Genomic DNA, 26,071 nt, shown 5'->3' with positions numbered 1-26,071 from the left:
TACTACAATTATATGTTAATATGTATTACAGAAAGTTTCAATTTGCTGAACCTTTTTACTATTATACGTACTCCATTTATGATTGTGTCTTTTAAACATCGGTACACATCACTACATAGTATAAAACAAAATCCCTTTCTCGGTCCCTATATTCCTATGTATGCTGAAATCTTTAAAACTAAGCAACGGATTATGATGCGGTTTCTTTTAAATTCAAGAGAAAGGTTTTAGTATTATAATTTATTAGGTTTTAGACAAAGCGGGTGAAGACTGAAGCCACGGGCGGAAAGCTAGTATAAAATAAAACACACAAACTGTAGCGATCATTTTATTTACACAAAAACATTGGCACATGATTATTATTTATCTAATACATATAAATTATTAACAATTAACTTATCGACTATACTTTATTTTATTATATTTAGAACTATAGAAAAATAGATTTCATATTTGCAATTAATACATCAATAAACATTTATTTTAATTTAATACTTGATTAATCACAATTGTATCATCAATTACGCAGTAAATAAGACACAGCCCTATTTGATAAAAATATTGTTTGTACAAAAATCTAAAGTAAGACTAGATCGGATTTACAACAAGAGGAAATAAAATAATAAAATATTGCGTCACCTTAACATTAAGGCATTATAACATAATATATTTTAATACACATGGTATTTTAATGGTTGAACCATGGACGTATAAAAAAATACGGACGCCGTATTACGAACAAACAACGTGAAGCCACCATAGTAAGCTAGCGATCGTGTAAAGACAATAAACACGCACACATTCTCACCATAGTAAGCTAGTCGGCCGCCATTACGTCGTGAACTACCGACTGATTAACTGCGTCACTGTTTCACAAAAAATATTTAAAATGCCGTCTTGCGTGGTTAAATGGTGTCGCGACAGTACAATTTTAAATAACAAAACACAAGGGATTACATTCCACAGGGAAGCAAGTTATTTCTTTTATGTTTTAATGACAAAATTATTACGGCAAAATTTATAGAAAAAAATACAGCCGCCATTGTCATCAAGACAACTGTTGCCATGGCAACATGGCACACACACATGGATGTTTCGCCGCCATTACTAGGCTTCACTCAATGTTTAGGCGATATACCGTCCGTCTTTTTTTATACGTCCATGGGTTGAACAATAAAATTATTTTAAGCTCCGTAAGTCCAAAAATATTTTTTAAAATGTAAATGACTTTTATCTAGATATTATTTACGAATACGTGTAGAAAATCATATTAAAACATAAATACTTAATTAATATTACAAATTTGTATTTTAATCCGTAATATTGGAATATTACACACCATTTTTATATTTAATTATGATGGCACTTAATGTCTAAAAACATAAATTAGTTTACGTATTTGGCTTGTTATAAATGAATAATAAAAATAATATTATACTGTTTATAATATTTATTACATTATCTAACTACATAGCATAGGTTCCTTGAGGCAGTGATGTCGAATGCTTTTTTAATTATTATAATCCGATTCCTAAAAATAATAGATACAAACCCGATTTCCAAAACACAGGTTGTTATAATTAATGAAAAAAAACATCAATCCTATAAAAAGCCTAGTAGTTATGAATGATATTTTTATTATTTAAACTTTAAGCTAGCTTCACGAACACTTAAAGACAAAAATGGTCCCATGTTTACTTTAAAATCACTTGGCTTTGAATCCATTCAAATCTAATAAATAATACTACTCTAGCTCAATTCCACATTGTCTAACAATTAAAAAGTTAGATGTATAAATTATCACTTTATCTGACAAATATACTTAACTAAAATGTATAACTTGATAAAATTAGTCAAAAGTTTTAAGCGTTGGTGAATATATCGGATTCTTCCATATTATAAGTAACTAACTAACAATGAAATCATAAAAAAACATGGCGGATTGTTCTCCGAAATATATTTTTCTATCCTATCCAACTTTATTATCCCCAATTTTATTTTTTCCCTATTTATTCCGCCGAGTTAGATCTTAATAAATTTTTAATATGATTCATATTAAAAATCAAAAATTGACGAGTTTTATACTTTTTTCCGTGTTTCATCTAAATCCATTTACTATCAACTTTATTTATTCCGATTTTTCCTCTTTCTTTTATCACTTGAACCTCATATCATCAGGTTTCCGTATGAAGTAGGCGACTCTATCAAGCGGCACTTTGTACTCGTGCATCCAGCGATTGCCCTTCCGAAGGGACCCGTCGATGCCGTCCTGCCAGAGTCCACTGGGTAGGTATACTGGAAAATATAAATTATTTTTTTATTTTATTTATTTTATTTATTAAACATATTTCTTACATGAAATAATTTACATTAATGATGCAATCATAAAGTTCAAGTTTAAGAATTATGAATATAATATTGCTGGTGGAGGTTGAATTGTCAATATAAATAGTATGTAAAAGAACAAAAAAAATTGCTCAATGCGAGAGTTTGGTTTGTGTCGATATGGCGAAAGACGCAGGCTCGAATCTCGCTACTGCTTGTGTAAATAATTTTGATTAAAAAATCTAATTAATGACAACTACTGAACAAACAGCTTCATAGTTTATCCCCATCTGCATGGAGACTACTATCCCCATCTCCACGATGTTCAAACAAAACCTTCTCACATCACCTAACTACAGTAACAAGCCTCACCCTCCCGCACACCTCGCTTATTAACTAAGTGTGTGTGTGTATATCCTCACCCTCCCGCACGGTACTACCGCGCCGCAGCACGGGCGCCACCACGATGTCCCCCCCCACAGCGAACTCGTCGCGCACCTGCAGCGCCGCCTCGCCCTCCGCGCGTAGCCACAGCGGACGCACCAATGGCAGGCCCTCCTCTAGGGCTTCGCGCTTGTATTTTAGGAAGAGGGGAGTGACCTGGAAGCGCAAAAAGATATCAAACTTGAAATTAATAGATTTATTAAGCTATTGCATAGCTTCTATCGCGGGCCTTGAGCGCGGGGACCGAATCCAGAAATTTCGTAACGAAAAAACCTCACGCTCCCCACTCCGACGGGCGCGGAGGTGTGGCTTGAAGGCATAGCATGCAATAGCTTTACCGCGGCAGACCCCGAGTGCCACACGTCTTTTGTTGTTTTTGAAAACATAAAATACTTAAAAGGATAAAATATAAAACAGCAACAAAAAAGGCTTAAACTATAACTTAATAACTCGATAGATACGATACAAAATAAATAAAATTAAAAAAAAGAACTCACCAGTTTTTGTCGCAACAGTGTCAAATTTTTGGCCATCTCCAGAACCCTCTCGTCGTTATATTTACTCGGTAAATGCGTAAACTTCATCACTGGCAAGAAGGTCGCCAGTTGCAACCACCGCATATATAGCTCCTTCTCTGGTAATGCTATACCGTTTTCTTGCGTTGTGTTCGTTCCATTTGCATCCAAAGATCCCTTAGCTGATGGCAGGAATTGTTCACTTCCAGGCCAATAAATATCACCACCTACTGCTCCCGGCATTATAAACGGATACCCGTTCACACCATACGTTAACATCGTCGGTATCACTGATTGCAAAGCTTCCCAACTCGACTCGAAAGGCGGCAACGACACAAATATCGGAGGCCTCGGCAAACTCACAGCCGAAGACACCCCAATTATATTCAAATTCTTCTCAAACGCCTTTATGAATGCAGTTTTGTACTGATCAGGGTTGATTAATCGTTTCTCGCATCTATAGTAGTACGGCATATCGTATGCGGTTCCTAAATCGAAATAGAACGAGTCGATGTGATATTCGTCCATAACCACCTGTAGTTTATCGTAAATCCAAGCTTTCGCTCTTTCGTCTGTTACGTCTAAAACCCCCGCGCTATCAACTGATTTGAAGCGAGTCAAAGCTGGTATTCGTCTATCCCCATTCCTTTCTGTAATGAGCAATCTCTTTTGTACTGTGTCAGCAAAATTTTCACTTTCCGTACTGATAAACGGTTGCACTGTGAACGCGACTTTGAAACCTCTGCGATGCAATTTATCTACTGTCGTATTAAGAGTGCTGAAACGCTTCACATCAACTTTGAAATCACCAATCTCATCTTGCCAAAACTCATTCACTAGCACGTGACCCTGTTTCAGAAAGCCCAAATCGATGACATCTTCCGTGTATTTAGAAATTGTTTCTGCTAGTAGTTCATGTTTGAATCTGGGTGCTATTTGCCACACTGGTTCTGATATTAACGATTCTAGGGTTTGCATATCGGCTGGTTTTAGTCCATCCCATAGAGGAGCTCTTCTGTGACTGTGGATTGAAGAATGCAACGATTTCATGTCCATCGAAGTGCAAATATTGTACCTCATTTCTGGAAATTCAGTTAATTTATTGGCGTACGCAAACTCGTCGAACTGCGCTTTAATGCAAATCTGTTTTTTCCCATTGTTCACTGCTAAGTATAGTGGAGTTTCGTCATCTATGATGATGGCTGCGCCTTTAGAGTTGATGAAGTATCGTGTGAGGACATTGCTGAGTTGTGACTTCTGCATGTCTCCAGTAATGAAGGGAGTGTAGTCGATGGCTCCAGAGTCGAGAGGCCATGTAAGGTTGATGGATTGGCCACCACCGTACCAGTGTACTTTGGTTTCGCTCCAATCGAAGCAGTCGTTTGGAGTTATATCTGTAATCATTTATTGTTAATTTTTAAACTACTTTATTATGTTGATTACATAATAGCAAAGAGAATATTGTGTATAAGTTAGTATTTGACTTTTTTTATACAGAACATGTAGAAACTAGAAAATTATATTATAATTTATATTTTATGCATTTAGAATGTACAACGGTTGAAATTTGTAGCAACAAACAAATTATTCTTCGGTAAATTATTATCTATAATAATATTTCGGTAAATTATTATCTATAATAATTATTCTTCGGTAAATTATTATCTATAATAATTTACTGAAGAATAATTTGTTGTATAGATAGGTACAACAATAATATTTCAACATTACAAATGATAAAAATAACAATTACTTACATTCACAAAAAAAAAATAACAAAGAACTCACCATGTCTTAAAGCCTTCCAATGCACAGAGTAACACGTGGTATTATCGACCCCAGGGTCGTGCGGCAGACACTTGAGGTAGAAGCGCAGATTGTTGAGCCATTCCAGGCACTCGGAGCCGTCCGAGAGACGGTGCTCCGGTAAGCAGGGGAAGGCTTTTTGCTTGCCGTGGAGGTCGACAGCTGGAGAAATAATATCGAATTAAATTATTTGGGAAATCTATACTAATATTATAAAGCAGAAGAGTTTGTTTATTTGTTACGCGCTAATCTCGGGAACTACTGGTCCGATTTGAAAAATTCTTTCGGTGTTAGATAGCCCATTTATCGAGGAAGGTTATAGGCTATTATATATCATCACGCTAAGACCAACAGGAGCAGAGCAATGCGGATGAAACCGCGTGGCACAGCTAGTATCTAATAATGTTAAAACGTGTACACTATAGAATAAAATAGATGGTGTAACGGTTTGTGGTTTAATTAAAAATTACATACAATTACAATGACAATTATGTTTTACAATGTTATTAAATTATTCATTCCTATCTTTATATCCTTATTATATGAAATATTTGTCACATTGTGAAAAAATAAATAAACAATAAACATGCTTATAAAAATTAGTATGTCAATTTGTTGACAAATTGTGCAAACGGGAAATAAATTTTATAAAACATTGTAACCACAATTTCGACAAATAAATTTTCATTTCATTTCAAATAAACTTAAGTAGATTAAACCAAGTTTTAAACATAAAATGTGCCAAGCACCCTGCACGTTGCCAGTTGCGTGATACAGGTAAGTATCGATTACTTCACGTGTTTAGAGATTTAAAACCACATCCGTCATATATTAATTTATTAATTAGATCGTACAGTTTTAGTTAAATATGATGTTTTAATCCGTGATTATCTTCCAGTTCGACTAGTCAATCATTAAACAAGAATTATCTGTAAATATCCACTATATCAACTGCAGGCACTTTATTAAGACTTCCTATAAAAAAAAAGTGAAGTCCCTTGTGGGGTAAGGGGCAGATGCATTATTCATACATCTGTTTCACTGATCGATTTTCTTTAGGGACAAGTAGGTGATCAGCCTTCTGTGTCCTGCCAGACCGAGACATTTTTTTTTTCTTCGTCTCCACCGGGAATCGAACCCAGGACCCCTCGGTTCTACGCTCACGCGTCAACCACTGTACCAAGGAGGCGGTCAAGACTTCCTATACTACACTATATTTAGTGATGGTGATGATGATGAAACTTACCAAGATTAGCTCTCAGTATCTCAACATCATCTGCATTAAATATCCTTATAAGTCTCTTCGGTTCGTTGAACTGTACGCTTTCAAAGTACGCCTTAGTGAGAGCTTTCTGTTGATATAGCGTGTAAGCAAATCCTATGAAGAATGCTACTGCAAGAAACATTAGTAGCACGAACGCTCGTAATTTGTAGTCTGTCGGCTTTTTCCTCATCTTTTGCGGGATACTCTGTAATTTTAAAGTAAGTTTTATTAGTGAATGGTCCATTACTAGTATGTAAGTAGTTTAAAATAAACGATTATCTATCTAAAAATGTTTGGTGAAAATTGTTTTTTTTTTTCATACACCTTCTTGAAACTTTAATAAAAACAGTTTTGCCTATCATGCATTTTTCCCCGATAATTTATATTACGTAGTAACGTTTCTGTAATTAATTCTTATACAAAATCGTGTTTATTAGAAATTGCGTTAAGAATTATTTTTCTTAATACATAATTGCTCCCATGCGAAGCTGTACCCAATCCTTATTATTGTAATCCATACCACAGATTAGATAATAGTTACTTCGTAACAGATACATCACTCCCATACAAAAGCTAAAATACCTACGCTATATTTACCTACAAAATGCGCCGCAACTCGGCTGCAGTAAGAAATGTACTCTACGAACACGCACCGAGAAGTGAGTTTCCCGCGCACGCCGCGTGATTGCGTCATCAAACGAAAACTTTAGGGTTGTACCACAGGTTGTACCGAGCGCGTAAATTAAACACAGAGTTGCTGAAACACTTAATTTTTTATTGTTTACATTATACAATAAAAAAAAATGAAATCTTATTGATAGTAGTTGTTTCCTTCGGTTTCACCCGCGTGGACCCGCTATATGTGTCTCGTGGATAAAAAGTAGCCTGGTAGGTTTGTGAGTTTCTTTGTTACTGCGTGGCTCCGACTCCGTACTCCGAACTCCCGACACCCGTCCGGACATCGCAATAACCGGGCATCTTGGTAGCGAGCGCGGGAAACGTGACGCGGGTGCGCAGTCTCGCGTGTGCCAACCAACTGCCGCTTGGGTCGGTACCGACCTACTGTGCGGTAGGCGCTTATAGCGCGACCTTGAGCGAGTGACGGAGGCCTGGGGGGTAACCGGCACCTTTAGAATAACAGTCTTATTATGGGTACGTTTTGTTGCGTTCACAAAATAATCTTACTTTTTTGGCACCGGGACCTTCTAAAACATATGAAAACCAATTGCAACAAGACTGTTTCGAGCGGTTTCGAGACGTCAATCGAAAAATTGGAACCGGCACGCTCTCTTTGACATTTAGCATTCTTGTTATAATGTCAATAATGACAGTTTTAAGCAATTTTAGTGAAGTTGTAAATATGGAACTTTTATAACATTATTTTGAATATTATTAAAAGAATACACATCAAATTTATGTGAAACGTATGTAGTTGGAAATCTATTTAATAAATGAAGCTTTTAAAGAAGATAATACATTTATTATATTAAAAATGCAAAATTAACATAACTACATCGGGTTGTTCCAAGAAAAGGCTTCAAACCTTTTGATTTAAGAAGAATCGTGTAAATAATTTATTATTGCGAAGTGCGCAATCATCACGAGTCTCTACGAGATATGGGGGCAGCATATGAACAATCTTAAAATACAATTATAACCTACAGATTTATCTGTGTAAGATAAAAGTAATGTAAGTACCATACCCAATGCAAATCTTAAGAGTATATTTAAAAATACGTTTGTTTATGTACCTACACATTCTCCACTTGTTATTTCTCTATATAATAAAATGCAACCCTACTTATTCTCTAAACATAAATTTTATCTAATACCTACTTAATCTATAAAAGATTGTTTATTATTTCTTCTTGATTCAATATATTTTATCATGTTATATTATTTATATAATAAAACACTTAAAAGTAAATCTACACTCAAATGCACTACCCATATTATACTTATGTTAGGGATCTCATTTAATTTTGAGAAGTAATACCATTATTTATTTCCAGGTTCTACAATCAATTCCGAGCACTAGGGATAAGATTACCCAGCGTAACCACATGGAAGCATTGATAGTATTCAAGAAACTATAAAGTGCCAGCGCAACATGAATATATTTTTTTCAATAGGAAGCAATATCATGCTTTAAATGTATTAGTGCAATTAAAAACATATTTTATAAATCCAAAATCTTTATTTAGTCCTTTTTATTTATTCATTGACAAAACATTTGCTCCTTTTCTTCTCTTGATAACATTTATATATATATAAAAATGTAATAAAACATGGAATTATTTGAAAATAGATTCAATTCTATTTTGATTAAATATTAATTAAAAACAATTAGGTATATTACTCAAATCCAAATTTGTAAGTAAATAGCATATTAAAAAGACCCTTGATTAAAAAAATAAAGTCTTATTTATAATACCAGCCTTTAAAACTTAAAATGCAATAAACAAAAACTTTATATTTACATCACAATGAATAATTCCTACACTAATATTTTTATTTTAAATTTAAATCAATTATTGTATTTGCATAATATAGAGTAGATAAATAATTCAAAAACTTGCAGTACTTATGTATACTTTTAATTTCATTTTTATTAAACTTAAAATGAAAACAATGTAGGTACTATATTAAGGTACAATTAAATTTTTACATTTTCTTTGAATATTTTAAGTGTAGACATGGTGGCGCCTCCCCCAACTTGAAGTTCTCACTACCACATGATCATCTCCCAAGCCGGTACGTCCTTGTTCAATGTTCGGGCAAGCCGGCAATCAACACAACTGTGAAAGATAAATTGGATTTAAACTGATTCTTTGTTGCTTTAAAATTTAATAAGTACATTTAATATGTTTACTTTTATTATTAAAGGGCTTGTCATGGTGTATGTAATTTAAGATGTTTTTTTAAACAATGTCAGTATAGTTTGTTAAATAATAAATACTTTATTTGTTAATCATTTTTCAAGTATTTTAACATTTTAGTTGTTTATCTTGCAATTCTTAATATCGTATTAAAAAAAAAGTTAAATGTGTAGGTGTGTAATTCCTTACAAAACTTTTAATATAAGTAGCTTCTAACCAAACATAGATAGGTTTGCTTATAAATTAATATAAATATTTACTTTTGACCAGCTGCTCTAGTTTTTGTGAACTCCCAAATCATTTGCACTTAAACTTTCAGCAGAGAATTCTATCAACTTCGTCTCATCATAACTTTTACCTCGTCTTAATCTTTGTCTGTGTAATTTCGGGGTCAGGCAGCTTCGCGCACTCTGCACAATGTTCTGCTGTAAGTGAAATAAAAATTACTTCAATTAAGTAACAATAATCAAAACAGACGAAATCATGTAAAAACCAAAACTTTATTCGTAAAAATATATCTCTGTAGTCTGTTATCATAAATCGTCCTTACTCGTACTTTATCTTACCTTGCTATTTCAATATTGCTTTTTCGCACTTTCTCATTTATCCAGAGATGAGATTCACATATTTAAGTTATTCTTTGTTTAAGTTTAAGTTTATCTGAAATTTTAGATATTAATATGAATAATTATGAGGACAGTGACATCAGACATGACATTTTGATTTTTGACGTTTAATGTTCGATACAAATCATTACGACTTGGCCTAAAAGCCTCGTAGCCAAGCCATTAATCTTAAAAAAATAGACAAAACTTCGGAATTCATTCGCTCTTTGGACATTGTAGGCAATCGTATAGTAATCATGTTGAAAAGGCTCCCGGTACAAAAATAAAGTAAGATTATTTTGTGAACTCAACAAAACAAGGTTGTTATTATAAAAATGGCGGTGATTGAAAATTAAATGTCAAAAATCCAAATGTCATAATCACTGTCCTCGTATTATTATCTAAAATTTGGATAAATCAAATTGAAAAATTGCGAAAGATAAGTAATATGCATTAAAGAATGCATGAAAGAGGCATGAAAGAGCAATTGAAATAGCAAGGTAAGATAATATATACGAGTAATAAATATATCTAAAACATTGGACGATTTATGATAACACAGATATATTTTTACGAATAAAGTATTGGTTTTTGCATGATTTCGTCTGTTTTGATTATTGTTAATTGAAGTAATTTTTATTTAACTTGCAGCAGAACATTGTGCAGAGTGCGCGAAGCTCCTTGACCCTGAAGTTACAAAGACAAAGGTACATAAATAACTCCCAACGAGTTAAAAGTTATGCTGAGACGAAGTTGATAGAATTCTCTGAAAGTATAAGTGCAAATGATTTGGGAGTTCACAAAAACTAGAGCAGCTGGTCAAAAGTAAATATTTATATTAATTTATAAGCAAACCTATCTATGTTTGGTTAGAAGCTACTTATATTAAAAGTTTTCTAAGGCATTGTACCTACACATTTAAGTTTTTTTAAATACAATATTAAGAATTGCAAGATTAACAACTAAAACGTTGAAATACTTATTAACAAATAAGGTATTTAACAAACCATACCGACATTGTTTAAAAAACTTCTTTTTAGACGTTTACATACACCATGACAAGCCCTTTAATAATAAAAGTAAACATATTAAATGTACTTATTAAATTTTAAAGCAACAAAGAATCAGTTTAAGTCCAATTTATCTTTCACAGTTGTGTTGATTGCCGGCTTGCCCAAACATTGAACAAGGAAGTACCGGCTTGGGAGATGATCATGTGGTAGAAGAACTTCAAGTTGGGGGAGGCGCCACCATGTCTACAGTCTACACTTAAAATATTCATATTTGTATCATACATCTGAAAATGTAAAAATTTAATTGTACCTTAATATAGTACCTACTTACATTGTTTTCATTTTAAGTTTAATAAAAATGAAATTAAAAGTATACATAAGTACTGCAAGTTTTTAAATTATTTATCTACTCTTTATTATGCAAATACAATAATTGATTTAAATTTAAAATAAAAATATAAATACCATTAATCTATTAGTGTAGGAATTATTCATTGTGATGTAAATGTAAAGTTTTTGTTTATTGAATTTTAAGTTTTAAAGGTTGGTACTATAAATAAAACTTAATTTTTTTTAATCAAGGGTGTTTTTAATATGCTATTTACTTACAAATTTGGATTTGAGTTATATATATCTACCTAATTGTTTTTAATAAATATTTAAGCTAAATAGAATTGAATCTAATTTCGAATACTTCCATGTTTTATCACTTTTTTTTATATAAATGATATCAAGAGAAGTAAAGGAGCAAAAGATTTGTCAATAAATATATAAAAAGGACTAAATAAAGATTTTGGATTTATAAATGTTTTTTATTGCACTTAAACATTTAAAGTATGATATTGCTTCCTATTGAAAAAATATATTCATGTTGCGCTGGCACTATGGCTTCTTGAATACTATCAATGCTTCCATGTGGTTACTCTGGGTAATCTTATTCCTAGTGCTCGGAATTGATTGTAGAATCTGGAAATAAATAATGGTTTTATTTCTCAAAATTAAATGAGATCCTTAACAACAGATTACATAAGTATAATATGGGTAGTGTATTTGAGTGTAGATTTACTTTTATAGTCTTATATTCTATATAGGTAAATAATAACATGATAAAATATATTGAATCATGAAGAAATAATAAACAATCTTTTATAGATTTACATTAAGTAATAGATAAAATTTATGTTTAGGGAATAAGTAGAGTTGCATTTTATTATACAGAGAAATAACAAGTGGAGAATGTGTACTTATACAGACGTATTTTTAAATAGATTTGCATTGGGTATGGTACTTACATTATATGGTACTTACACAGATAAATCTGTAGGTTATATTGTATTTTCAAATTGTTCATATGATGCCCCCATATCTCATAGGGACTCGTGAAGATTACGCACTTGTTTACTATTTAGGTACACGATTCTTCTTAAATCAAAAGGTTTGAAGCCTTTTCTTCGAACAAGCCGATGTAAAGTTCTATTATTATCTGATAACTGTCAAATTGTCAAATAGATCGCAGTTCGCACCGGTCCCAATAATTGAGTGAACTATTACGAGTGACGTCATCAAAATTGCTAGAAAAACAAAATCAGTTTAACGCTGCAACAAGCTTGCGTTAAGGGTGTCACGGTACGAAAAGACATAGTAATGTTATAATAAGCTTGCTATAAGAGATGCCGGTTACCCCCCTGTCCATACTATCCATACTATAATATTATAAATGCGAAAGTAACTCTGTCTATCTGTCTGTTACTCAATCACGCCTAAACTACTGAACCAATTTGCATGAAATTTGGTATAGAGATATTTTGCTACCCGAGAAAGGACATAGGATAGGTTTTATCCCGAAAATCCCACGGGAACGGGAACTATGCGGGTTTTTCTTTGACTGCGCGGGCGATGCCGCGGGTGGAAAGCTAGTATTACATAAATATAATATTATGTCTTGAACATTGTATAACAGCTGATTATATCGAAAACATGATGCAATATGTAAATAAGTGTATTCATACTTCTATATAGTCATTTATCATATAGGTAATATCTTGAATCTTTAAACAGTTCAAGAAAATATATTTTATTACGAAGTGTACCTAATAATTTATATACCATAAAATGAATTATTGCTTTTTCTGTTCTTTCTGTGGTGATTTTATAGTCGATGTATGTAAAGTATTGTTAAAGAGGAAATTAATAGTGTAATGTAACTACTATACTTCAAGCTAATAAAGTAAATGAAGTGAAATGTTTTTTTTTTTCTTAACATTTTACTTAACTAACTAGTTCTATAATCACTCTGAAGTAATGAAACATAATTATAAATACATAACTAAATGTGCGATAATAATTTGTATAAATGCTACTTCTGTCGGAATGCTATTTTATAGAGCGATTTTAGATACAAATATTTTAGTTTATAAAACCTGGATCAAATCCAATCTTCCGTCCTATGGACTATGAGAGTGATAAATTACAAAGAGCACTTGTGCTTGTTCGTAATGCAAGTTGCAGTCAAATGGCTAAATCAGCCGTTTTATTAATAGCCTAGGCTTAATTGCACATTTACAAAATTATACGCAGTACATCTCAACTTGTTACCTATTTATACAAACATTGGAAAAAACATAGCAAGAAGTATTAATTATATTAGTAATTATTAATTATATTAGTAATTGAGTATTTTTTAATACTAAAATCATCCATAGACTCACCTGCAGTTTCTCTTTGAGCAAGCTGGCCAATGAATTAACGGAGGTGACTGAATTACTCGGCGAATAATCGTCTTCATCCATACTAAACTCAGACCGAGACCGCCTTGGATACTTCTTGCGAGGGGATCTGAGCGGTGTTCTGCAACAAATGTGGTGATTAATGAAATAAGTCTAGCTGAAACATTTATTTAGGAAAGTTCTTCTAGCAGTGCTTTTGGACCGTTGTATATTATAGATATACTACTACTCCAAAAAGCAGTTTCTACATAGAAGACCAGGCAAGAAAGTCTAACAGCTCTTTTCAAATCCATTTAGAAGGTATATCAAGGGGGTGGGTTATCGTGATGTTATACTGCAGAATTGATTCCAACGTAGAAATGACAGAACTACAGGTATAGGTTCTCTAGCGTTATTATTTTTCCACATTGGAATTAAAAGATTATTATGGATTACAACTTTTTTAAAGAAAATTATTCTACCAAAGTTGGTTTAAAATAGCCCATGCGAAGTAATCTTAAGTGAACTCCATTAAACACCTGTGTGTGTCAGTTTCCTTATTATCAAACATTTTCTGGAAGGTCGGTGTGACGTCATCACACCGGTTCAAACCGGTTAACGGAATGTTGATATGATTTTAATAAGATTATATAATAATTTGTTGTTTACAGATTTTTTATTTGTTACTTATGTAGATCCGAAAGTTAGATGACGTCTGAGTTGTTGTTGTTTTTATTTGTACAGCATTAATTAAATCATTACTTTGTTTTATATTCGAAGGATTTACTTTAGCTGTAACATACCTAAGAAGTAGTAAGTTACTAGCAATGCGAATAATCATGCGAATCAAATTTAAATATAGCTACAAAATCATATTATACAGTTTTTATTAAGTTTATTCTGATTCATATAATATTTCCGGCTCCGTCACAAAATACTGAACTGAATTTACACGAATTTATTATGATAAATGTAGTATTTGGTTGTATAATATTCAAGAATCAAGCAACGCCACGTGCTAGAGCTATTTTAATTTACGTTATAATAAGACAACAAATAACGTACGTGCTTAAAACCAAATCTAACGACAAATAATAAAATGCGATAAACAATGTAATGGTAACTGCTTAGCTAGCTATGTGATTGCTTACTTGTGAGAATCTATGCACTTCTAAGTAAACATTCCAATATATTTTAGACTACCACTAGACTAACTCTACCTCGCGGTTTTACCCGCAATGCGCCGCTCCTGTTGGTCTTAGCGAAATGCTAATATATAGCCTAGCCTTCCTCGATAAATTGGCTATCTAACACCGAAATTATTTTTCAAATCGGACCAGTAGTTCTTGAGTTTAGCGCGTTCAAACAAACAAACTCTTCAGCTTTATAATATTATTAGTATACTTAACAGGCACAAAAAAGATAACATCCTTCCTACTAAGTAATATTATAAATGAGAAAGTTTGTGAGGATGTGTGTGTTTTTGTTACTCTTTCACGCAAATATCTACTACAACCGATTACAATGAAATTTAGCACACATATAGAGGGTAACCTGGATTAACACTAGGATAGGTTTTATCCCGGAAATCCCACGGGAACGGGAACTATGCGGCTTTTCTTTAAATATTCCTTAATAATATTGGAAATTCCAAATAATATAAGTGTTAGACTGTTTCGTTGGTGACGCGGTAAAGCGATTATAATGAAATTATGCGAATATATAAAATTAAATATCCAAAGTAAAATGGGCTACTTCTTTCTCAGTAAAACCGTATAGGGGAAAAATTAAGTGTATATGAAGTAATGTTGCTTCGGGAGAAAGCTGGCTTGAAAATAAACAAACTTTCGCCCTACTCTAGATGTATTTCCTTATTCTTAATATAGCTTCTAATTGCCTCATTAATTGTACGTTTTTATAGTTAACATTTTTTTATTACCAATATTTTATTAACTAACTATAAAACGTTTTAAATTATTTTATAAAATCTTCACAAAAATCATTATGCTCTAATTTTGTATAAACGACAAAATTATATCTCTATCCTTTATTTATGTTATTTGTTTGAATTAAATAAATAATAATTGTTGTGTACTAATAACATAGATTTAAGCTTATCTATACTAATTCCAATGTACTGTATCCATACTCATTAATATATTATTATGTGTGTCTCTTTGTTATAGATCAAGAGCCCACGACGGCCAGACTTTCCTTTCTTTCGGAAAGTTGAAAGTTTCTCTGTATATGTCTCCTATACAGATAAGAACGACCAGCGACTATCAAGTTTGGGTTGTGGTTACTTTGGCAGGAAACAGGTAGTGAAGGTGTATAAAATAGTACCTAACTTTCATTATAGTTTAAAAGCTAAATTTTATATATGTTACTTGGGGACCTATAAAAAGACATTACCTTAAGAGCCAGACAGTTTTCATGGTTCTTACTTCTAGCCAGACACATTTAAAAAATAACTAACATATCATCAAATTCACATAACTACCTAAAAGCGTAACAAATATGAAATAACCCACTAAAACATTAGTTAACTATAATTATTAAAAAAATAAAAGTATAATATATAAGTAATAAAGTTATTACTTATCATTTACTTAGACTTATGTTGATGAAATTTCACGTATCCCGATGACTTTTTTATTGTGTCATCGAGATACGTGAAATTTCATCAACATAAACCCCCGTAAAAGATAAGTAATAACTTTATTACTTATATATTATACTTTTATTTTTTTAATAATTATAGTTAACTAATGTTTTAGTGGGTTATTTCATATTTGTTACGCTTTTAGGTAGTTATGTGAATTTGATGATATGTTAGTTATTTTTTAAATGTGTCTGGCTAGAAGTAAGAACCATGAAAACTGTCTGGCTCTTAAGGTAATGTCTTTTTATAGGTCCCCAAGTAACATATATAAAATTTAGCTTTTAAACTATAATGAAAGTTAGGTACTATTTTATACACCTTCACTACCTGTTTCCTGCCAAAGTAACCACAACCCAAACTTGATAGTCGCTGGTCGTTCTTATCTGTATAGGAGACATATACAGAGAAACTTTCAACTTTCCGAAAGAAAGGAAAGTCTGGCCGTCGTGGGCTCTTATATTATTACGTTACGTCTAAACTGTTAAACCGATTTCAATAGAATTTGATGCTTTGATAGTTAGAATGTGGCTCCCTTTTGAAACATTATTGCATCGAACATAAGAAAATATCGGTTAATAATTAATAAATTAGTATCTACATTGTATTTATTTCTTCATTTGTCTTTCAAAATACAATCTACTGTATAAAAATAAGTCGGGTTTTCCTTCCTGACGCTATAACTCCAGAACGCACGAACCGATTTCCACGGTTTTGCATTCGTTGGGCTCCGTGAGGTTCATAGCAAAGAAAAGGTGTCTCTGGTGGCGAAACGGAGTTCGCCCGGTTTGCTAGTTATAGCTTAAAACTTAATTTGTGAAGTTTTAGTGGTTTTAGGGCTGATTTTTCAATCCTTGGTTAAAACTTATTCGTCGAATAATGTTTAAAACTACCATTTTAAAAACGTATTCTAATTGCCCGTATTTGACAGTTTACGTGACATTTTAATATTATCGTGTAATACTTTATTGGACGGATAAGTTTTAACCAAGCATTGAAAAATCGGCCCTTAGTAAACTGTCTGGGATGAAATTGACACACACAAACAAAAACCCTTCGTACATGAGTATTTCAAGAGGTGAGTGTATAGAACAAAAAATAAATGCAGTAGGTAATCTATTTCATACCGATAACGATTTAATTCTGATTTATTTGCCCGCGTAATGCTAATCACTCATTGAATTTATGTCGAATGATAAGCAAGACTACATTTGTTTGGAAAATGGAAAACGCATATATTATGGACATTATCAGTAGAATTAAATACAAAATCAAACATTCATTTATTCAAGTTTTTGAAAATTTTACCACTGGGATGGAAAACAGGTTTCTATAGAGAAGAGCAGGCAAGAAACTGTACACTCTTTTTCATGTCAAATGGTACATTTTTGTCATATCACTTAAACTTCGTTTCCCCGTATAACTAATACAAAAATTTTATCAAAATTGGTCGAACCGTTTTACAGAAGTTTGGTTACAAACACTTTGACACGAAAATTTTCTGTCCGAGTAACACAGTCAATGGTTGATTGCCATAACAAGTAGAAATAATTCACAAAAATATAATAAAAAAATCCAACATAGTGTAGCTCAGATAAAATACACGTTTTCCTTTTGTTTTATCACGCCACCATTAATTTTTTGTTGAACTTAACCTGTTCTAAGTTATACTTATTGAAAGTCACATTCATTTCATTTTATTTTTCTACATTCACGTAGAAACCTAATTTGCTCAAACTTCTTATTAAAAATGGACATTAATATAAAAATAATAATCATAGTATAACTTTTAATAAAAAAATGAACAAAAACTTACTGTTCAACCGACACAATCATAATATGATTATAACGTTACTTACAAAAATATTCACAACCACAATCACAGCAAATAGATCAAAGATCTATAAATCGGATCAAAAGATCTCGGTAGCGGCGCGTGCGCTTGTCAAAGCATACTGACCGGTATGACGTGACGACTCTACCTATTATGTTATACTATGAGCGCGGATTTTGAGTGCAACTTTTAAATTACTTATTTCATATAATGAAACTATTAATAAGGTCTTAATAATTAATTACATCTATTATTGTTTTTATATAGCAGACAATAATCTAATTTTCATTAATGAAATTGTAGAGTGTATACTTATGAATTTAATAGCTGTTTCACCCCCGTGGCTCCACTCCTGTTGGTCGTAGCGTGGTGATATATAGCCTATAACCTTCCTCGATAAATAGGCTATCTAACAACGAAAGAATTTTTCAAATCGGACCAGTAGTTCCCGATTAGCGCGTTCAAACAAACAAACTGTTCAGCTTTATAATATTAGTATAGATAAGTGTATACTTACATAGGTTAATTAAGTCCTCATTAATAATGCGATGTATTAATTAATGTTTCTTCATGTATGTGTGTATATTATATTAAATACTAGCGGTCCGCCCCGGCCGCGGCGCGGCTTCGCCCGTGGCACATATTTCGCAATAAAAAGTAGCCTATGTCCTTTCTCGGGTATCAAAATATCTCCATACCAAATTTCATGCAAAGTGGTTCAGTAGTTTGGGGGTGATTGAGTAACAGACAGACAGAGTTACTTTCGCATTTATAATATTAGTATGGATTAGTATTTAATCATAGTTATAGTTGCACACTAATTATTCGTATGGTTCATACTTTCTTCGAGACTTTTCTAATCACGGTCAAACGATCTGTCATCAAACAATTAACCTATTAAAAATAAATAGGTAATTAATTATAGTTACTTTTGTAATCAACGACACATTTACACAAAATGCTTGTAATATAAAATTCTGACTGACGACCTATTTAATTGCGTTTACATAATAGAATGTTATAGGTACCTAATTATTTTTTCTACGCAGTAAGCGACTAACAATACCTACAAGTTGCTTGATCAACAAGAAAATAACAGCAGAAAATTATTTGGTAAAATGTTAAAAATTAAAGTTTATTAAAAATTCTGCATATCCTATGCTTTCTAGACCTTTATTCTTACTAGCTATTTAGTACAGACTAACAGCACTAAATTCGACTAAACTAAATTCGATTAACCTGATTTTTATTCTTGTAAATATATTTTTTAGTTCAGTGTGTTATAATATGAGGATTAATCATGTTATTTTTTCTTATATTTGATTTTCAAGGCGTGTCATGAGTTTATAAATAACATGTTTAAAATTATTTCAAGTTCTCACTCATTCTTACTAAATATACTGCTATATTACTAAAAGGTTACGTTAAAATACTTATAAGCACTTATAGGGATAAGCCCTCATAAACCCGACCAGGGGAGTCCACCCGGTCAGAATCGGGGCGAGCGAGTAATTTAAATTGTATCAATGTATTTTATTAACCCTGTTTCATAAACAATTCACAGCGAGGATATTTTTCCAGATTTTCACCTACTAAAAATGGTACCGTAGTCGTCGTAATACGATCAAAACCAATAAGTCTTATAATAATTTCTAAATTTCAAATCATTCAAATCATTTATTTATTTCTCCTCACAATTCCCAATCACATAAATTAATCTACATGCATACAAAATTATCAAACAATAAGTTGGAGTTGGAGGAGCTGGTGTCTGAAATGGGTTTTAACCGGTATCACAGATCACCAGGTCCCCGCCCTCGGAACCAAAAAACAATTACAAAAATATGTTACACATAATTCATAAGTTTGTGGTTAGGTAGTGAGAACGACATAAGTTTATTGTTATTTAAAATTTACAAAAATAAAAATTAAAAAATATACCTACATATGTGTTTGTGTGTGTGTGTTGTGTGTGTGTGTTGTGTGTGTATGTTTGTGTGTTGTGAGTGTGTGTGTGTGTGCGCGCGTTTATGTTTGTGTGTCATACATATTTTAAAATTCATCCATTTGTTTATTTATATTTTAAATAAAAATAAAAATAATTTACACTGAAAGCAATTTTATCATTTTACCTACTGTAATAAATAATTTATTATTAGATATACTATTAAAATTAATTTCATATTTACTAACATCACAAATTTCACAATTTAAAGCAAGTTTTCTGTAGCAGCATAATCCAATTTTTGAATCCATTCCTTTACCACACGTTTACACTTGTCAGTTGTTAGTGAAAAAATTGAGAGAATTTCGTTTAATTTATTGTAGATATTAGGGCCCTGGTAACAAAAAAAGCGATGTGAAAATTTTGTACTAAACTTATTTGTTTCACAAATTTTGCCCCTTCTGCGTGACGCGTTAGCCCGCTCAAGGCTGAAGGTAGTAAGAGAATGTTGGCGTACAGCTGTGTGAAGAATAAATAATTGTCGTACAGTTAGTACCCTGGTCATCACATAAACGTCCTTTGTAGGGTGAAAGAAAGGCAGAAATTTTATAACTTTTAAGACAGCTCGTTGTGCTCTTTCTATCTTAATAAAATAAGTTTTAGGAGCACCACCCCAAGATGTTATGCAATAGGTCAACAGTGACTGGCATAGGGCTTTATATACTGTTATAATGAGTTGTTCATCAGCAACATGTCTTAAGTTTTTGAAAATTGAGATAAGCTTACGGGTGCGAGTGGCTATTAAGTTAATGTGTGATTGAAAATTCAATTTATCGTCTATAATAACGCCCAGGTATTTTATTGATTCAGTACTATTTATTCTAGGACATGTGCAGTTTGGATCATTTTTGTTACAAGAGTGTGTAATTAAACTATGCATATCAGTTTTATCAGTATTTTTCATAGAGAAAGTTATATACTTTGTCTTATCGATGTTTAATGTTAGGGAATTTTCATGTAACCACTCAGTAACTTCATTTAGTCCTTGTTGGGCATTTAAAAATACTTCATTCCACGTATCACCGCTGAATACCAAAGATGTGTCATCAGCAAAGGTAATGATTTTAGCTGATGGAAATTTAAGTTTACACAGATCATTAATATAGACGAGAAACAAAGTAGGGCCTAAAATACTGCCCTGTGGGACGCCATAGTTGATAGGAGCCTCATCACTGATAACATCGTCAATTATTACACATTGCGTTCGATCAGTCAAATAGCTTTTGAACAGATTCAATTGTATATCCCTAACACCTAAGCATTCAAGTTTGTTTATCAAGATCGGGACAGAGACTGTGTCAAAAGCCTTGGCCAGATCCAGAAATATTGCTAATGTTTTCTTCTTTTTATCCATATTAGTCACAATAAAATTTGTAAGTTCGTGTACAGCATCAGAAGTCGATTTGTTAGCTCTAAAACCGAATTGAGCTGAAGACAAAAGCTTATTCTTCTCTAAAAAGTCAACAAGCCTTTTATTCATGACTCTTTCCAAAATTTTTGACAAAGCTGGAAGGATAGAAATTGGCCTGTAGTTATTAACACAGTCCCTGTCTCCGCCCTTGTGGATTGGATGGATTCTTGATTTTTTTAAAACTTTAGGAAATTGTCCTGTTGATATTGACAAGTTACAAATATATGTTATATGAGGAGATAAAATTTCACAAAAATTCTTTAGGATATTGGAAGAAATCAGATCGAGACCAACAGCGCAATCACTTTTTAGATTCCTTATTATAGATTTGACTTCATCTTCAGTGGTAGGTAGCATAACAAAAGAATGGGGGTTGGAAACATGTGCTGAAGAGCCTGTCCGTCTGATATGTTTGTTTCGGTTTATTTTTTCTGCCAACTTTTCGCCAATATTAACAAAGAAGCTATTAACGTCATTTATAGATTGCTTAGAGTTATTGCTTAATAGGAGTTCGGATGAATTATTTTTAATTTTCGATGTATTTGTGATCTCTTTGATGGCTTTCCATTAGGGCATGCACCCGGGTTTACCCGGTTCCGAAAAACCCGGGTAAACCCGGGTTTTTTGATGATCTTGAGAACCGGGTCTGAATAGTATGAAACCCGGTTCTCCCGGTTCCGACCAAAATATTAAAATATAAAGTATTATTTATATTTTGCTGCATTATTTTAACAAATTTATTGTATCTGGTAACGTCAGACTCACGTGCATCGCGAATTTTCGTGCCACGCCTCAAGCGTGGCTCCGATTGGTTGTCTAACCTTAGATGCTATAAGTTTCCTACGGTTGTATTGCCAAAAAAAATTAGCCTTCGAAAATGACAAAAATTAGGCTACAGAAATATTTTTATTAGATTTCTCGTGAATTTGAAAAGCTGTTAATTTTACTGATTCATATAATGATTTGAGTCATGTTTTTGTTTTTGGTATCAAGCTGAAATTTATATCGAATACTCAAGTCTTCGGTCCCTTTTATGTGAAAAAGTCGAACTCACAAGCCAACGCATCAAAAGATACAGCCGTAAATGCTGAAAATTTTCGCAAATTTCGACATTCGCATGGGACTCAAAACGTACAGCTGGGTACTTTTCATGTTTTTATGTGATACTAGCTTTCTGCCCGCGGCTTCGCCAGCGTTTTCAAAGAAAAACCCGATCCCGTAGGATTTCCAGGATAAAACCTATCCTATGTCCTTTCTCGGGTATCAAACTCTATACCAAATTTCATGCAAATTGGTTCAGTAGTTAAGGCGTGATTGAGTAACAGACAGACAGAGTTACTTTCGCATTTATAATATTAGTATGGAATATGGATTATGATAACAAGAGCGCCGAGACAACCGTCAAAACGCTAAGGAATAGAATGCGCTATCGATACAAATTGACATAAGCGTATGATGTTTTGCCTAAGGAATCGGTCACACTACCAACGACGACGACGACCACGAACAAAATTTTCATCCAGTCGAAATTAAATCTTATATATAAAAATGAATCGCAAAATGTGTTGGTAAGCGCATAACTCGAGAACTGCTGAACCGATTTCGATAATTCTTTTTTTATTATATTCCTTGAAGTACGAGGATGGTTTTTATGTAGAGAAAACGTAAATATGTACCACGGGCGAAGCCGGGGCGGACCGCTAGTAAATTATACAAAACACAATTAAAAGTTTTTTTCGAGATCAATGGATAAAAAAAATAGGTTTTTCGTAGAAACGGTAGGTAGCTCCTAGGAAAAAATGTATTTAACCTTTTTTATAGATAATTTTATGATGTACAATTTTGGTTCCAGGTGATTGTATGATAAACTTACCGTCTCGGCGAAAATCGCAAAAAAAACTATTTTTTGATTAATTGACCTCGAATTAATTTTTTTCCGAGCACCGTAATGACGGGAGATTTAAATATTTTATTTTGAATAAATTTTGGCAAGATTTGAATTTTGGTCGTGGTCGTCATCGTCGTTGGTAGTGTGACCGAACCATTACCAAAATATCATGAGCTTATGTCAATAATTAATGTATCTACAGACGCTCCGATTTGGTTGGTGCCAACCATATCGGAACCGACAAGGCAACCATTCCAACATTGCTACAGATTGTCCGACGGTTGGCCTTCCAGCTGTCAGTTGACCATAGAGTAATATGTCAGTTGACCATAGTACTAAGAGAATGGGCTAAATTCTACTATAGAAATAGAGAAAATTACAGTCATATGCGGCTCTTACAACTTATTTTTTAAGGTTTTTAATGTAGCCGCACTGTCAATTTTTTTTAATACTTCTAACATAATAAAATACGCTTGATTTCTGGCATCTCTATTTGCGTAATCTTTGTTACTTAAGTCCCACAAACAGGGAAAGTCTTTATATAGTTCCAGCAATTTTATTAATATGTCACGTTCGGTGACCGTAACTCCCTCGGCGTTCATGTTGACGTCCTACACCGGCGGCGTTGCGAATGTGAATGAGCCAATTACCTATATTACTCTATGGAATGAGCCGATTTGGTCGGAACAAAGCTTCCAGACGTTCCAATTTGGTTGGATCGGATAGGAAGTTGGTTTGGTCGGTATCGCCGGCGCATCCGACCACGTCAAACCAATATTAATAATAATTATGTCGGACCGACCGCTCTCTACACTTTCCGATTTGGTCGTGGTCGGATGGTTGGCACCAACCAAATCGGAGCGTCTGTAGATGCTATTAGCGTTAGCAATTTCTATTCCTTGGCGATACTGCTGACGTATTGAAATTTGAAAATTGAATTGACTTACTGAAAGTATTGAAATTTAATAAAATAAGACACAAGCCGCGTAAAATAAAAGGCCTATCAGGTACTTTTACAGTTACTTTTGTTTAATTTCGTATTTTTTCCGAAGTATTATAAAAGAACCGGGTAACCCGGTTCTACCCGGTTCTGAGCTCGATTTGGAACCGGGTTTCAGAAACTTGGAACCGGATCCGGTTCTGCATGCCCTACTTTCCATAGTCTTTTATTATTATTTTTAGCATTTTGTAGTTGTAATTTCTCGTAATCTCTTTTTAATTTTTTAATCAAGGACGAACAAAAATTTCTGTATCTCTTATAAGTAACTTTTAAGATATCGTTATTTGGTTCTTTTTTAGTTTTTTTGTATAGATTATCTCGATTTTTGAGACATTTTAAGATTCCTTGTGTCATCCATGGCTTAAGAATTCTCCTTCTCTTAGACTTTACGGTCTCAGTAGAGTTCGCAACTATCAGAGTTCGAAGACTATTTATAAAGAAGTTAACAGCATCATCTATATCAGGAAATGTGTAAAGAGGTTTAAAATCTGTTTCATTTAAATCAATACCTAATTTATCATAGTTTATATGTGTTACATGTTTACTGGGTTTTAAGATTTTATTTATGGAAATATAAAGAACTACACTATTATGATCAGTAAGAGATGTTGGAAGTATAAGACAATGAGCAGCTAGTTTAGTTTTAAGTAAAACGTGATCTAAGCATGATTTATAGCGAGTAGGAAGAGAATGAGCCGGTTGAATGCCATGGAATGCAAGCATTTCTAAATAAGTGAAGGCGTTTATATCCGAGCAATTTTCGCTAATGTCAATATTAATGTCACCCACGATAATTATATTCTGAGTGGAAGAATAATTCATCAAAATGCTGTTTAGAGATTGAATAAAGTTGTTTATATTTTTATACCCTGGAGGTCTATAAATAGCAATAACGATAGTATTACGATCTGGTTGAAGAATAACACAGTTTGCGTCCACTATTTGTGGTTCCGATACCAGAGTAACTAATTCATTTCTATAATACACCACGACGCCTTCGTTTTGAGTACGATTGTTCGTACTAGCGTGATAGTGGTACCCTTCCATAATTGGTATATTATAATTAAGTGACAGCCAACACTCCGTCAAGACAACATAGTCCCACAAAACTCCACTGCTGGTAAGAATCGCTAATAGGCCATCAAAATTACAATTTAAGCTACGTATATTTTGCTGGAAAATTTTTAAACATTTTTTAGAAACTGGAAGGTGAGACCGACAGTCTTCAATATCACACATAGTAGATTCAGCTATGTTAAAGGAATCTATGTCTTTGTGTATTTGATTAACATCATCGAATTTTAAATAATATGATATAATACTGATTGTTCATTATATAAAAGGGCGTAGACGATTTTTTAAGACAATACAAAATAACGATACCTTCTACATTTGTACATAGAAACGTATATAGTGTATTTAAAATTGGGGTTTTTTTAATTGCGACAAAGAGAAAACCTAATATTATAGCCTTACAACAACAAGCAGTTGTGTCTAAATTAGCTAAGCAATATTTACTTTTTTTTAAACGGATTATAAAAGCGGTTGTATTGTAGAGGAAGTGCAAATAACATTCAGATCCACAATCAATATAAATGGTAGTTATGATGTAGTACTGGAGGATGAATTTGAATTTGGTGTCGTTTATAAAATGATAAAAATATGTGTTTCTGAAAATAATTAATGTATAATTAATATGTGTATATGTAATGTGTTTG

General features: G+C 32.8%; 1 protein-coding gene and 3 long non-coding RNA genes across 4 annotated transcripts in view; 2 read left to right on the top strand and 2 right to left on the bottom strand.

The window, feature by feature from the left end:
* Window positions 1–1,550: 1,550 nt before the first annotated feature.
* LOC149899915 (alpha-galactosidase MYORG) overlaps window positions 1,551–26,071 on the bottom strand; it is a 40,302-nt gene continuing 15,781 nt past the window's right edge. Inside the window, exons 3-8 of the mRNA XM_090113251.1 lie at window positions 13,560–13,698; window positions 6,337–6,559; window positions 5,073–5,252; window positions 3,267–4,678; window positions 2,748–2,925; window positions 1,551–2,295 (exon numbers count right to left, since the gene is read on the bottom strand). Coding sequence (XP_089969377.1) covers window positions 2,156–2,295; window positions 2,748–2,925; window positions 3,267–4,678; window positions 5,073–5,252; window positions 6,337–6,559; window positions 13,560–13,698 — 2,272 coding nt within the window. The 3' untranslated portion in view covers window positions 1,551–2,155. The remainder of the gene's footprint in view (window positions 2,296–2,747; window positions 2,926–3,266; window positions 4,679–5,072; window positions 5,253–6,336; window positions 6,560–13,559; window positions 13,699–26,071) is intronic.
* On the top strand, window positions 7,460–8,547 carry LOC149899918 (uncharacterized). The gene is made up of 2 exons (XR_016457826.1): window positions 7,460–8,044; window positions 8,367–8,547. It is a non-coding gene; the product is annotated as an uncharacterized LOC149899918 (long non-coding RNA).
* On the bottom strand, window positions 8,936–9,594 carry LOC149899917 (uncharacterized). Its single transcript, XR_016457827.1, has 2 exons — window positions 9,494–9,594; window positions 8,936–9,152 (listed from the first exon to the last, which is right to left on the bottom strand). It is a non-coding gene; the product is annotated as an uncharacterized LOC149899917 (long non-coding RNA).
* LOC149899916 (uncharacterized) lies at window positions 9,953–11,613 on the top strand. The gene is made up of 3 exons (XR_016457825.1): window positions 9,953–10,338; window positions 10,490–10,663; window positions 10,992–11,613. It is a non-coding gene; the product is annotated as an uncharacterized LOC149899916 (long non-coding RNA).

Source organism: Colias eurytheme, chromosome 19 (genome assembly GCF_061535395.1).
Source record: "Colias eurytheme isolate Ceu_HAF_F1 chromosome 19, ilColEury1 Martin Lab GWU primary, whole genome shotgun sequence".
NCBI classification, from domain to species: domain Eukaryota; kingdom Metazoa; phylum Arthropoda; class Insecta; order Lepidoptera; family Pieridae; genus Colias; species Colias eurytheme.
The sequence above is the reverse complement of the archived record's forward strand: the minus strand, read 5'-3'. Positions and strand labels throughout refer to the sequence as shown.